Genomic DNA, 16,566 nt, shown 5'->3' with positions numbered 1-16,566 from the left:
ATAATAGAGATGTACAAGTTGGTAAGGGATTGTTATAGGATCAATGTTGAAGAGGATTTTCATAAAATGGTGGGAGATCAGGGGAGAACAAGTGCTAATCCCTGAGAGCTGTATAAGGAGGGTGTGAACAAGGGAGTAAGAAGCAGGTTTTTTGCATGCAGAGTTGTGAATGATGGGGATGCCTTGTCTGAGAGTATGGTGTCTGTAGAGAATTTGAATGAGTATAAATCATGGTATGATGAGCTGTGTGTGTGTGTGTGTGTGTGTGTGTGTGTGTGTGTGTGTGTGTGTGTGTGTGTGTGTGTGTGTGTGTGTGTGACAAAGGGACCTCCTAGATGAGTCTTTGACTGCATGGGGTCTTAGGATAATAATAATAATAATAATAAAGAGATATAAGGAGAGGGAAGAAGAGCTGTTAGGAAGAAGCAGAAGATTTGAATAGACTTTTGACTTGGACAAAGGGTTGGTGTTGTAGTTTTAATATTAATAAGTGCAAGGTGTTGCATTTTGGAGTGCAGAAATATAAGGTTGTGTACTGTATTGATGGTGCCATAGGAATCAAGTGTAGCAAGGAAGTGGATAAGATTTGAGATTTGGAGTGATGGGTGACGATAAACTGAAGTTTAGAGGGCATATTGCAAGTGTTACAAAGGCTGCACATCATAGTGCTGCTATGATAAGTACTCTAACATGTAGGGTTAATGAAGCAGTTGTGCTACTGTATAAAGCACTTATCAGTCCACACTTGGACTATTGTCCTCAATTTTGGTCACCTGGTTTTAAGTGTGGTGCAGAAACATTGGAGACGGTCCAGAGACAAGTGACTAAGACAATATCAGGACTTTGGAATGCTGGCTATGGAGAGAGGTTGAAGAAATGTGGATTGCAGAGTTTGGTAAATAGGAGGGAAATAGGTGATATGATAGAGACATTTATTGTGAGAGGATTTTATTGGATTAATCTGGATAGGATTATAAAATGAGCAGAAGGCGAGAGAAGAAAAATGGAGCCCATCTCTGGAAATTTGTAAGAGCATGGTGAAGAGGGGTATGAGGAGTAGATGTTTTGCATGGAAAATTGTCTGTGAATGGAATACATTACTAGAATGTGATAATTTGATTACTGTTGATAATTCAAGGCGTGTTAAGGATTTTAAGATTTGATATAATAAATATGTTGTCAGCTGAATGAACCTCCCATAATGAGTCTGCTGACTCCATAGAGAGTGAAATAATAATAATAATAATTAACAAGTGTAGCAATTGTGAAATTGTGAATGAAGTTAAATCACAGTTCAATGATCTTTTTGTATGAAAGAGTGGACCACCAATGACAAATTTTTTGATTCCATGCAGGTCTGATATCAATAATAATAATCATAATGTTTGCTTATGCTGTAGATCAAAAACACTGTGTGAGTAGGATTATCCTTAAAAAAAATATTTTCATATATAACGAGTTGCAAAGTGACACAATTTTTTTGTTGATGTTTTTCTAGGCTCTCTTTGATTATGATGAAGAGAATAAAAATAGGCCTAACTCTCCTCAGTTCACCAAAGAAGATCAGTTATTAGAAGAATTTCATTTAAGAATGGATGAAATGAAAAATAAAGAAAATGCTATCAAGGTAAGTTGTTTTGATAGAATGCTTAACATATGAATACATTTATTGCAATTATTTTTAGATTTATGGAACTTGTTATCTGACTAATCACACTATTTGAGACAATTTCTTTCTTTCTTTTTTAATATGCCACTAAAGAAATTACTAACCACTGTAGAGATTTCTTTTATTATTATTAGTATCTCAAGACCCCATGGAGTCAAAGACTCATCTAGGAGGTTCTTTTTTCATACACACAGCTCATAATACCGTGCTTTAAACACACTCAAATTCTTTGCAGACACCACATTCTCAGGCAAGGCATTCACAACTCTGCATGCAAAAAACCTGCTTCTCACTCCTCTGCTCACACCCTCCTTATACAGCTTCCAGGGATGACCTCTGGTTCTCCCCTGATCTCTCACTGTTTTCTGTAAAACCTCTCCAACACTGATTCTTTAACAACCCCTTACTAACTTGTAGGTCTCTCATATCACCCCTCTTCCTCCTATCCATTAAACTCTGTAAATTGCATCTTCTCAACCTTTCCTCATATTCGACATTCCAGAGATCAGAAACTACCTTAGTCAGTCGTCTCTGGACCCTTTCCATCATGTCTTCATCCTTCTGAAAATGAGGTGACCAAATCTATGAACAGTAGTCCATATGTGGCCTAATCAAGGCCTTATACAATTAAACCAGAATCTCATTACTTCTACAAGTCATTGTCCTCCGTATTATTGCCAAAATTCCTTGTGTTGTCCTCACAGTTTTGGTAATGTCTCCCCTAAATTTCAGATTCTTATCCACTATCACTCCAAGATCTGTTATTTCCTCCACCTTTAACAATATATCCCCACCAAGCATAAATTCTACATCCCATCTTTCTTTCCCAAATTTTAAAATCTTACATTTTGCAACATTGAACTCATATCCCCATTCCTGTGCCCATTCACTTGAATATCCTCATCCAAATCTTTGCCAATATCATTACCATACAGATTAAAGAGCAATGGTCTTAAAACAGATCCCCGAGACACACCACTAGTAACTTTCCTCTTTCAGGATATTGCTCCCCTATACACAACTTGCTGATACCTATCAGATAGCCAGTCTTCGATCCAATGCACTAATCTAATATAAAACCCCATCTGTTCTGGTTTGACTCTCAACTTATCACAACACAGTAATCTATCAAAAGCCTTTGCAAAATCTAAGTATACTACTGTGTATCCCTCTCCTCTGTCCAAGGAAGCCATCACAGTGTTGGAATAAGTAAGTAGATTACTAAAAGCTTCTCCAACAACTAAACCACAACACCTGATACACAGATAGGCCTATAATTTGATGCTTGAGTTCTATCACCTCCCTCATGAAGTGGTGCAATCTTGCCCTCCTTCCACTCCTTTGGAACTCGACCCAGTACAACACTCATATTAAAAAAAATATGTCAAGTCTCCCTGGCACATTCCTTCAGAATACGTGGTAATATATTATCAAGTCCAACAGCCTTATTAACATCAAGTTTTCTCAATTCCCTATACACCTCTTGCTCACTTATAGTCATTCTCTCCTCCCCATCATCAACTGCTCTCAATCTCCATGATGTCACATTCACAAGAATGAAAGACCTTTATGAACTGCTCATTAAGTATCTCCACTATATCTTCCAGAGCAGTTCTCCTTATAAAATTTTCTCCCATCAGTGTCATCCTTCCATAATAGTGATCAGAACTTATTCCACCTTTACCACGAGTTGCCTAAGACTTGCACTATGTGCGGGTCACCCAGACTTGCACTACTTGCATTCTTTTTTTTGCTGGCTACATATCCACATATCCATATGGAGATTTGAAAGCTTTATTTTAGAAGCACAAAATGGATTTAGAAAAGGATGATCATGTATAGACCTGGCTTTTTGCCTAAATTTAATAATAGAGAAAAGAAGAGAATACAATTTAGAAACACATATTACATTTATTGGCTTTGAAAAAGCCTTTGATAAAGTTAGAAGTATTTTATTTAACATATTAAAAGAAAGACAACTACCAAATAATATTCTAAAAGCTATCATAAATATATATGAAAATAATCAAATACAAATCAGATTAAATTATGAACTATCATATCCGAAAGAGATAAACAGTTCAACAGGGATGCCCCCTTTCAACAATTCTTTTTAATATTTATCTTCTTCTTCTGCAGCTGGTCCCACTTAAGTAGGGTCACTGTTTTTAGTGAGTCTCCTCCACATTCTCTTGTTTTGGGCTGTAACCACATCCAAGTTCTTCATCCTCAAGTCCTCCTCCTCCAGCTCCCTCCTTCTTTGGCTGCCCGCACTTCCTCCTCCCCTGCACATCTATCCGCATGACCTTTCTTCCCACATTCGTCCTCCTCCTCATCACATGACCAAACTATCTCAACTTTGCCATATCTTCGCACCTAAGTTTGTAAATTTCACTGTTCCCCTTACATAGTCATTTCTCAGATGATCCTTTCTGGTCACACTGCACATCTACCTAAGCATTCTCATCTCCGCTACCTGAATCCTGCTGGTGTTATTTTTCTTCAGGGCCACAGTTTCCATTGCATACTTCATAGCTGGTCTCACTACTGTCCTGTAGATTTTGCCTTTTACATTATGAAAAATTATGGAGACAACTATCGTGTTAGAGCAAAACTTTAGTTTAATATAAACCAAAATGAACACTTGACATTTCGACCTTCATATCAAGGTCATCATCATCATCATCTGGAGCATACACATATATACAAAGAAACAAGCTGCACTACAATCTACATGGTTTGCTAAAGTTACTCACCAACCTTTATAACAATTATTGGCCTGACTTCTGGTGAGAAGAAAAAAAACTTTTATTACATCAAAGCTAGAGTCCTATTATTATTATTATCTATTAGGTTACAAAATTATATTGGGCTGGAGAGCAACATGTTTATATACATATATATATATATATATAAAGTTTTTTACCTTGGGTATAATATACATTAAAGATACAAGCTATTTTAAACCTGGTTTTAATCCATTTCCCAAGTAAGCAAACAGACAAGTAAGTCAAGTTTGCGCCTGCAAGTAGTGCAAGTCTGGGTGACCTCGCACATAGTGCAAGTCTTAGGTAACTCGTGGTAAAGGTGGAATAAGCTCTGATCACTATTCTTAGTATTTATCCTTAATGCAAAACACATCTCCTTGAGGAGATGTATGATGCTATGCATTGAAGGCAAGGGGCCACTACCCAGACTGGTTTCGACCTTTATTGAGGTCTCATCAATGGGAGCAAGGCTTAGAAATACCAAGGTTTAAGTAATACTGAGCTTATAAGTATTTTACCAAAACAAGTTGCCACAAGGTGCTTTGACCTTATTAAATAAAAATCTCAGGATGAGAGATAGATATAGAAAGTTTTTTACCTTGGGTATAATATACGTTAAAGATACCAAGCACTACCCAGACCGGTCAAAACCGGTCTGGGTAGTGGCCCTTTTCCTTTAATGCATTTAATGCATAGCATCATACATCTCCTCAAGGAGATGTGCTTTGCATTAAGGGTAAATACTAAGAATAATGATCAGAGCTTATTCCACCTTTACCACGAGTTGCCTAAGACTTGCACTACGTGTGGGTCACCTAGCAGGCACAAACTTGACTTACTTGTCTGTTTGCTTACTTGGGAAATGGATTAAAACCAGGTTTAAAATAGCTTGGTATCTTTAATGTATGTATATATATATATACATATATAACTATGTAAGTATACATATAAATTCCAACCAAACTGCTATGGAATAGTTCCAATAAAAGCTGAAAATTTCTTAAAAGTTCTAAAGTATGCAGGAAACTAAGTAGGGTGAATATGTGCCATCCAAATACTTGGAAATTTTATGCCACCATTATTGTTGAGATTAGGATGATTAATCAGAATTTCACAGGCTTCTTTAAATTTTCGTTCATACCAAGTTTTTGTATGATGTAAAGAGCAGGTACTTTTCCAGTCAATTCGGTGTAAGGTGTTGAGAGCGTGATCTGAGACACCTGCTTCTCCAAAATTGTTATATTTAATGTATTTTTTTGTGTTTTTTACGTATAGAAATTGTACATCCAGTTTCACCAATATAAGGTAAGTTACAGGTGCAGTAGATGCAATAAACTAAAGGATGTGCCAATGGGAGGAGAGGATACTTAGAGGAGGTGAATATGTTTTTTAATTTTATAGGTGGTTTAAAAGTGGCATTAAGATTATAATGGTGTAGGATTCTATTGATTTTTTCCGATAACCCTTTAATGTATGGGATGGCTATGGTTTTACTAGAATTATATTTTTTTTTATGAAGTTTTATGAAGAACTTTATTAGTAGTATTTTTGTTAGAGCCATTATTTATAAATGTATTGATAATAATCTTTAATTCTTGTTTAAGAGCTTGTTCATTAGAGCAAATTGTTATAGTTCTGTTTTTAAGGGCGTTAATGACTCCAAATTTTTGTGAAGAGTAGTGATATGAGTTAGCATGTATATATTGGCCAGTATGTGTCGGGTTTGCAGTAAACCGTGAAGGATAGACTGCCTGAGGGAAGACGTGTGATGTGTGAGAAGAAATGATTGTGGAAGAATGACATTGTGGGATAAAAATGGGAATAGAGTGACTGATGCAGAGGACGTAGTGGAATTGTTCAATGAACACTTTATTGGTGTATTTCATCCTGAGGAGTAAATTTTAATAGTAGATGGATAGAGGTGCTGGAGGAGAGCATGTTCCAAATACTGAGTACTCTGAATTTCAGTAGAGCTGTGGGACTAAATGGTATTTCACCATGCATTTTGAGAGAATGTGCTAAAGAACTGACAGATCCTTTGACAAAGCTTTTCAGTGAAAGTCTGACTATGGTAAAGGTGCCCAGGGAATGGAAGGAACGTAAGGTAGTGTCATTGTATAAGGGCGGTAGCAGACTGGAAGTCTCTAATTATAGGCTAGTTTGTGTGTCATCAGTAGTTGTTAAGATCTTGTAGAAATTAGTTAGGGACTGTATACAGCATTGGGCAGATGAGGGTAATGTTATCTATGAGAGTCAACACGGATTTGTGAAGGGACGCTCTTGTTTTAGTATTATGCTAGCCTTTTATAATAAAGTTACAAGACCAGTAGATGAGGGAAAGGCATATACTGCCATTTTCTTGGATTTAGCAAAGGCATTTGACAGGTGCCACATGATAAGCTGATATTTAAGTTACAGCACATGGGTTTGGATGTCAGGTTGGTCAACTGGATTCAGGATTGGCTGTCCGATAGGTATCAGAGAGTTGTGCATGGTGGGGCAGTTTCAACGAGGTAGAGGGTTACAAGTGGGGTCCCACAGGACTCAGTATTGGGACATATATTGTTTAACCTCTATATCAATGACATTGTCAGTAGATTTCAGGGGGATATTCAGTTGTTTGCAGATGATGATGTGAAGCTGGGAAGGGTTATTAGTAATAGTGCAGATATGTAGCCCTGCAAGAGGATTTGAATAAGCTAGACAGATGGGAAAATGAATGGGATGTTGGTTTAATGCAGAAAAATGTAAAGTCTTGAGGTTTGGGACACATCGATGGGACGCTGCATACTCTATTGGAGGAGCTATACTGGAGGAAGTAGGGGAGACAAGAGATCTGGGGTTGATGATTGATAGAAACCTGAAATTTAGGGGACATATTGCAACACACAGGATTGCTGCAATAATGAGAAGGATGCTGACCTATAGAGATAAAAGAGATATCATTCCGTTGTATAAGACCTTGATCAGACCACACTTAGACTATTGTTCTCAGATTTGGTACCCAGGATACTTGAAGGGGATAAATTAACTGTGGAAAGGGTACAAAGGGGGATAACAAAGATGGACAATGTTAGTTATGAGGATCGGTCGAGGGAATGTGGACTGCAGAGTTTGGTGGATATAAGGAGGAGAGGTCATATGATTGAGACTTTTAAACTGTTGAGAGGTGGTTACAGGGTTGACACTGGGGAGTTCTTTCGCTCAGTTGAACAGCAGGAAGGAGTGATGACAAGGGGCCATCCCTGGAAGTTACGAAAGGAAACTGTGAGCAAGAGGGTGAGGAGTGGTTTCTTTGCATGGAGGGCGGTTGAACCATGGAATGCATTGCCTGATAGAGTGGTGTGAGTGAGAAACATCAATGAGTTTAAGGAGTGCTATGATAGACTTTGTGTTTCCTAGGAGAGACCTCCCACGATGAGTCTTGATAGACTTTGTGTTTCCTAGGAAGGACTTCCCGTGATTAGTCTTTTGACTCCTTGGAGCCCTAAATAATAATAATAATAATAATCTTGGACAGTTGTTTTCCATTCTTTTAGGATTCTGTTTATATAAATGTTGAATAGGATTGGGGATAAGCTGCAACCATGTCTTACTCCTTTTATTAATAGCTATAGGTTCTGATAATGTTCCATCTGCAAATTTGATGCAAATTTTTGTTTCTCTGTATAGACTATTTATTGCTTTAATTAGTATAGGAGGTATTTTATCATCTTGTAATATTTTCCAGAGTAGATTTCTGTTCAAGTTATCATATGCCTTTTCATAGTCAATAAATAGTAGAAAAGTGGGCATGTTAAATTCTTTTCTCTTTCTACGTTCTGTTGCATTGTGAAAGAGGCATCTGTTCATCCTTTCCCTCTTCTAAAACCACACTGTTCTTCTTCTAAATAAGTTTCTGTATGTTTAATTAGCCTGTTCTTTAAGATGTTTGCATATAGTTTAGATGCTGTTATTATTATTATTATTATTATTATTATTATGTGACACCTCCAGGGAGTCCAAAGACTCATCGAGGGAGAGTGTGCAACAGCATCGAACGATTATCTCCTTCCAACCACTAACCGCGCTCAAACTTGCTTACCTTTTTTGCGTGGGCCATTAGTACCAGAGGCTCTACCAATTGACCAACCTTTGCTAAGAGAGTAATGCTTCTGTAATTTCCATATTTGTCCTTGGGACCTTTTTTGTGAATATTTATTACTACTCTAGTTTCCCATTCTTTTGGATCTTTTGATATTTCCAGAAATTATTGAAGAGTTAAAGTAGGTTTTCTTTTAATTTGTTGTCTGCATTTAAAGACCTCAACACATATTCCATTCAGGCCTGGGCTTTTTCTATTTCTTGAGATTTTTAATTCTTTTTCTAATTCTTCCATTACTATTTCTTCTGTATTCTCCTGTATATTGGTATCTTCAATTTTGTGAGTTTTGTCATTGTTTCTATTTCCTGTTTATCATTCCACACTATTTTATAATGTTCTATCCAATCCTCTATGGAAATTAGATTATTACTTAATCGATCATTTTCTGCTGTTTGTAGTTGTCTAACAATTTTAAAATCTATTCTTTGTGGTCCAGTGATATCCTGCTCTAATGATTTAACATATTTACTCCAATCTTCTCTGTGTATACTTATAGAAAGCTTTCTGACTTCAGCCCGTAATTTCTTATATTGTATATAATTCTCATAGACAGGCTTATACGTTGGTTATGCATTACTAAATCACTTAAGGAATTGACAACGTAGATACGAACATAAATTAAATTACACTTTAATAAATATTTCCGATATTTCGGCAACGTCATATTGCCATCTTTAAAAGGAACTTACAAAAAAGGCACTTGCACGTAGGCACTACAACACAGTAACTGAGAATGAAGTGATAAAGCTATTGTTCTCCTAAAAGTCCTGAAGGTGCCCCCTAGCAGGCTAAGTAGGTGTTCTTAGCCGCTGGGTTGAAGGTCTGCTGATGTAAGCCTCCCAAATTTGGGGCAGTCTCATACAACTAAATTTGTTGAGGTTTGGAGAGTTTCTTAGGGATGAGGCTAATTCCATAAATAGTCTTTTGAATTTGTATTTGCTACAGTGTATTACTGCAGCTTTCTTCCACCGTATTCTGTGGCGTGTATCCAGAGCATGGTCTGCAAGACCAGAATGGCTGTACTTGTGAAAACGGATGTAGTCCTTGTGTTCCGACATTCTGATATTCGCTGTCCTGCCTGTTTGGCCAAAATAAGACCATTTACAGCTGAAAGGGACCTGATATACACCAGGTAGGTCTAGGGGAAGTGGTTGGTCTTTAGTGGAGCGGATAAGGGATGCCAATTTTCTGTATGGTCTGTAACAGGAGGTCGCGTCATGTTTTTTTAAGATTTTGGTAATTTTTTCTGAGGTGCCTCGGATGTAAGGAATGGTGATGGATTTAGAGTAATCCTTGTTGTGGAGGGGGGGGGGGTTGTGGTTTGTACGTTTCAACTTCATTTTACCGTATTGGCAGGCCTTCCATGCGATCGCATCTCCGTGGATGATGGTAATTCTCAGAAAAATACCTAGTGAGGATATTATGATCCAGATCGAATGCAGAATCCGCCACCTTCCAAATCAAATCGTCAACAGTGTAAGACTGGATGTAGCTTGTGTCCTCTCCAAAGTAAGACCACCAAAAACCAACATATCTAACAAGGACTATAAAGCTCTGCAGGAAATGAGGAATAATAAAGAAATAGTTATCACCAAAGCGGATAAGGGAAATGCAACTGTAGTACTTAACCAAAAGGACTACACAGGTAAGCTTATCGCTCTTCTATTAGATCGGGCTACTTATGTCCCTATCGAATACAATCCCACGAACTCACAAATCAGAAAACTTCACAGGCTCCTTAAGAAAGTCACTTCTTGGCCTGTACAAGTTACCAACATATTAAAGCTGTTTAACTCTATATCCCCCCCCCCCATATTTATGGACTCCCAAAAATACATAAAGAAAATGTGCCATTACGTCCCATAGTGGTTGGCACTGATTCCCCCACATACAAATTAGCTAAACATTTGGCCAAAGTGCTCACACACTATACTGGCAACACACCATCACACATAAAAAACTCAGCCCACTTTAAAGCCAGCATAGAAAACCTTACACTCCAACATACTGACATAATGGTCAGCTTTGACGTCTCCTCCTTATTCACAAATGTCCCACTCAAGGAAACTTTAGAGCTAATCCAAGCTAAATTTTCTCCCGATATCTCAGCCCTATTTCAGTTCACAATGAACTCAGGCTATTTCGTTTGGCAGGAAAAATTCTACAAACAAATAGAGGGGACAGCCATGGGTTCACCACTCTCCCCACTCTCGGCCAATTTCTTTATGGAGACCTTTGAAGAAAAAGCCTTAGCCTCTGCCCCACAAAAACCAACCATATGGATTTGCTACGCTGATGACGTGTTCGCTATTTGGCCACATGGCTCTGATACACTCTTCTCCTTCTTAACACACTTAAACAACCAACACCCCAGAATTCACTAAAGACCAACCACCTCCCTTTCCTAGACACACTAGTCACCTGCCAGCCTGATTGAACCTTGGTTTTCTCAGTTTATAGAAAACCCACCCATACAGGCAGGTACATTCGCCAACAATCCCCCCCCCCCTCACAACAATATGGAGTGGTGAAAACACTATACAACAGGGCTAAACTAATCTGTTCTAACGACATGGCCTTAAACACTGAACTAAATCACATCCTTGACACTTTCTCAGCCAATCGCTACCCCCCCCCCCCCAACAAAAAAAAATCCAAGAAATATTGAAACCTACAAATCACAACCCCCCCCTCCCTCCTTCACAACAAGGATTACTCTAAATCCATCACCATTCCCTACATCCGAGGCACCTCGGAAAAAATTACCAAAATGTTAATAAAACATGACGCGACCTCCTGTTACAGACCATTCAGATAATTGGCATCCCTTATCTGCTCTACTAAAGATCAACCACTTCCCCTAGATCTACCTGGTGTATACCAGGTCCTTTTCAGCTGTAAACTGTCTTATTTTGGCCAAACAGGCAGGACAGCGAATATCAGAATTTCGGAACACAAGGACTACATCCATTTTTACAAGTATAGCCATTCTGGTCTTGCAGACCATGCTCTTGATACACGCCATAGAATACAGTGGAAGAAAGCTACAGTAATACACTGTAGCAAATACAAATTCGAAAGACTATTTATGGAATTAGTCTCAGCCCTAAGAAACTCTCCAAACCTCAACAAATTTGGTTGTATGAGACTGCCCCAAATTTGGGAGGCTTACATCAGCAGACCTTCAACCCAACGGCCAAGAACACCTACTGAGCCCGCTAGGAGGAACCACCAGGACTTTTAGGAGAACAATAGCGTCATCACTTCATTTTCAGTTACTGTGTTGTAGTGCCTATGTGCACATGCCTTTTTTGTAAGTTCCTTTTGAAGATTGCAACATGACGTTGCCGAAATATCGGAAATATTTATTAAAGTGTAATTTAATTTATATTTGTATCTACGTTTTCAATTGCTTATGTGATTTAGTAATATATTGTATATAGTTAGCAGTGTTTTTTTTTTGCAGATAGATTTTAAAAGCCTGTTTTTCCTTTCGATTAACCCCTTTAAGTCATCATTCCAAGTTCTGAGCAATTTCTTGTTTTTCCTTGATTTGTCCTAAACTTTCTTCTGCTGTTTTTAGTAAGGTGTCCTTTATATTTTTCTAGTCAGTTTCAATAATGTTTCTGGTTGGTTTTATTTTATCTCTTATTCTGGTTTTATATAAGTTTCTAATACTCTCCTGTTCTAGGAGGTGAATTTAAAATTTTTTATTAAAGGTTGGTTCGTTATCTTTTTTTCTTTTGAAGTATGTGGTTCTTTTTATGAATTCAAATCTGCTTTCAACTAACATGTGATCACTATCAATTTCGCTCCCTCTAAAAACCCTTGTATCCATGATATTATTATTTAGTTTGTTGTTAATAATAATGTAATATATTATTGATTTTGTTCCTCTTGCTTCCCATGTGTACTTATGTATATTTTTATGCCTGAAGAAAGTATTGCTGATTTTTAGATTGTTAAATATGCACAAGTCTCTTAATAAAATTCCATTGTTATTGATTACTGATTTTCCCTCTAATCCAATGCATCCTGTTATTGGGTTATTTCTCACTCTAGCATTGAAATCTCCCATCAAGATTGTTGCTTCATTTTTATTTTTATATTTCATTTTTCATTTTCATATTTCATTTTTCAAATTTCATATTTATTTTAAAAGATAACGTTTCCATTCTTATATTAGAACCATTCTCATGGCAGTTAGTATGTTGTTTATTTTTTTGGGAATACCAAACCAAGTTATTACTATTATCATCATCATCATCATCATTATTATTATTATTATAATTATGGGACACCTCCAGGGAGTCCAAAGACTCATCGAGGGAGGACACTTACACTACATCTCTCTGTCTCCACTACTCAATCCACCAACTTCAACTAACTGCAAATACACCAATGCCATCTACCGCCTTTTCCATTAGTAATTCCATAGATAATCACAAACATCCATCCCCACGGCAGGATTCGAACCTGCAGCCTTTGGGCTCAGGTTCGAATATGCTAACCACTCAGCCAGCCAAGCCGGCTGAGTGGTTTCTTAGTTTTATTATGATTATCCTAAGAACCTATGGGGTCAAAGACTTATTTAGGAGGACCTTTTTTCATACACACAGCTCACCGTACTGTGTCTTAAACACATTCAAATTCTCTACAGATGCCATGTTTTCAGGCAGGGCATTCCAATCATTCACAACTCTGCATGCAAAAAAAACCTGCTTCTCATTCCCTTGTTCACAACCTCCTTATATAACTTCCAGGGATGGCCTCTTGTTCTCCCCCGATCTCCCACCATTTATGAAAACCTCTTCAACATTCATCCTATAACAACCCCTTACCAATTTATATGTCTCTATCATATCACCCCCTCTTCCTCCTGTCCACCAGACTCTGTAAATTGCATCTTCTCAACCTTTTCCCATATTTGACATTCCAGAAATCAGAAACTACCTTAGTCAGTCACCTCTGGACCTTTTCCAACATCTCTTTGCTTTTTAAAACCAGGTGCCCCAATCTGTGCACAGTAGTCCCTATGTGGCCTAATCAAGGCCTTATACAATGGAATAAGGATCTCCTTACTTCTACAAGTCAGTGTCCTCTGCATCATTCCCAGAATTCTTTGTGTTGTCCTGATGATTTTAACAATGTGTCCTCTAAATTTTAGATCCTTATTCACCATCACCCCAAGATTTCTTATTTCCTCCACCTCCAACAATATATATATCCACCAAGAGTGGATATATATATTCCATCTTTGTTTTCCAAATTTTAAAACCTTAATTTCACAACATTCAACTGGCATCTACACTCCCTGTGCCCATTCACTCAGTCTATTCAAGTCTTTTTTTAACGCCACAGCATCTGCTCTACTCCTCATTCCATGCCACAGCAGCAATCTGTGCTCTAAGCTTCTTATAATCAACAGCCTTGTAGTTCCACATATGACATGCTAACCACCCAACCTAGTTGGCCGAGTGGTTAGCGTGTCTGCTCTCTACCCAAAAAAACTGTTGGCTCGAATCCTGCCATGGGCATGGATGTTTGTGATTGTCTGTGAAAACGCTAGTGGTAGGTAGTAGATGGTGTTGGTGTAGATCAGCGTTTCCCAAACTTTTCCTATGAGGGAACACTTCACAAATCCTGAAATTTTCACGGAACACCTTGGTTATTTTGTAATGTATTAATTAATAATTAATTATTAATTTAGCTGATTTTTTATTATTAATTAATAACTGATAATTAATAATTAATTAACCATCAATTAAACATAAACATCCTTAAATTAATTTGTGCTGATTTTCATTGACATATCCCATTCTGATCACCAAAAATGTATAATATTATTATAAGTATTTATGAGTGAATGCAGACTTTTTCTCCTGTGTGCTGGTAGTTTACCCTCCTTTTGTTCATCCTGGAGATCACTTTGTAGGCTGGTGGTGGTGGTGGATGACTCACTATCTGTTGCATCACAAACACCTTCAATAAGAGATTTCTTAATGCCAAAATTAAACAAAGTCCCTTGTCTCTTATTCATATTAAAATTTAAATCTGCAGGCCTATTACTTTTAAAAAATCATGGCACCATGGTTTCGAAACTTTCACCCTACAATTCGAACTTGCGAAGAAAGTATTCAGTATTATTAGATTTGAGAACCCGATACAGACTATCTTGATCTTTAATTTTAGTGGAAAAATTTTCTTTATACTTACTTGCTGATTGGTCACTAACATTTGCAACACAGATGTTATTTCTTTCAGTTTTGAGAACAGAGGATACGCTGCCCATTGTTGTAATCGGCTTGCAGGCAATTTTTATGATCGGTCATAAACAGCAGTATTCTCTTTCCCGATTGTTGAAAGATTTCTGTGTGAAAATGAACGATAATTCATGAATATTTCCATGTTTAAAAATATGCAGCTTGGTCACTGACATTTGCTACACAGAGGTCATTTCCTTCAGTTTTGAGAACAGAGGATATGCCACCCATTGTTATAATCCACTTGCAGGCAATTTTTATCACTGGTCATAAACAGCTGTATTCCCTTGCCCAAATGTTGAAGGGTTTCGATGTGTGAAAATTAACAATACAATTAACAGATGTTATTAGGCATTCTGGGTCTGAGCTTTTCGACATATTCACAAATATTATTCTCCTCAGAATATTTCCACTATAAAATATTTATTCATGAAAAATGCTTAGAAAACTAAAATGACAAATTCCAGGAGAACTTCTCGCACAACGCTTATTCATCTACTGGTGTAGATGATGCAGTTTGCTGTAGTTGGTGGATTGAGTAGTGGAGACCTTAGAGTTGTAGAGTAGGTGCCCACCCCTGATGAGTCTTTGGACTCCTTGGAGGTGTCACATAATAATAATAATATCATTTACAGTCTATGCTCGCCACCTCACATGGGCAACACACTGACTACCTTTCTTATTGCACTATTATCTTTTATCTTTCTCAACAACCTCTTGGTATCTAATCTTACATTTTCCTTGTTCTCATTCATGTCATTTGTTCTCATTACCACTACCAACTCTTTTGTTTGCTTACTCCTCATATCGAACTCCTCAATCACTCTATTCATTTTACCTCCAGGAAAACAAACCTTGTGTATCTTCTTGTTTACCACACCTCTAATAATTGAATTCACATGTGCCACTCATGGGTCTTTCATTACTTCTTTCATATCAAAATCTATCAAAAGCTTTAGTGAAATCTAATTTTACCACTATGTATAGATCTCCTTTGTCCAGTGCACCTGTCACCTTATTATAGTAAGTAAGCAAGTAGATGGCTAGAACATGATCTTCCTTTAGCAAACCCACATTGTTCATCCAAGAGAATGTTTTCATGAACCCAATTCTGAATCCTGGTCATCACCAGCCTCTCTAACATCTTTACCACAACACCAGACAAACATGTTGACCTGTAATTCAAACTTTAGTCTTATCAGTGGTGCACCCAGAGGGAGAGCTAATGGGCCCCCCCCCCCAAAGAAAAAGGGAAAAAACACTAGAAAATTTTCCAAAAATCTTTTCCTAATTAAAATTCATTTCTTTATTTATGTTGTGTCGTGTCTTCTGTTTCTATACTACTTATGAATTAGCGATCATTGCAGATGCTCAGTCATAGGTTGTATGTGCTGCGTAGTGTGTATTCTCAACTCCCCCCCCCCCCCCCAAGATTAAATCCTGAGGCGCTACTGAGTCTCATCACCCTCTTTATAAAATGGAATAATTTTGCTCCCTTTCTACTTGCTTTCTTCTTCTGGGATATTGCCCCCATATACAAATTGCTGATACCTGTCAAACAGCCAGTCTCCAATCCATGCATTAAAAATCATAAAAAACTCATTAATGAGGTAAGTTAAAGCTGTTGTTGACTCAGTGTTTGGTGAGTGGAATACATTGCTGGAGTGTAATGTATTCACAACATACACATACTTTGGTAATGTGTTGTGAATGAAGGGAATA

General features: G+C 37.5%; 1 protein-coding gene across 2 annotated transcripts in view; it reads left to right on the top strand.

Moving 5' to 3' along the window:
- LOC150108046 (uncharacterized) overlaps positions 1-16,566 on the top strand; it is a 342,334-nt gene that overhangs the window by 122,636 nt on the left and 203,132 nt on the right. For both annotated transcript variants that reach the window (XM_090390587.1, XM_090390586.1), the window contains exon 9: positions 1,499-1,627. In XM_090390587.1, the coding sequence (XP_090246713.1) occupies positions 1,499-1,627 (129 nt within the window). The remainder of the gene's footprint in view (positions 1-1,498; positions 1,628-16,566) is intronic.

Source organism: Typopeltis vanoorti, chromosome 3 (assembly GCF_054136105.1).
Source record: "Typopeltis vanoorti isolate ZY-2024b chromosome 3, IOZ_Tvanoo_1.0, whole genome shotgun sequence".
NCBI lineage: Eukaryota > Metazoa > Arthropoda > Arachnida > Uropygi > Thelyphonidae > Typopeltis > Typopeltis vanoorti.
Note: the sequence above shows the minus strand (reverse complement) of the source record. Positions and strands in the feature narration are given on the sequence as shown.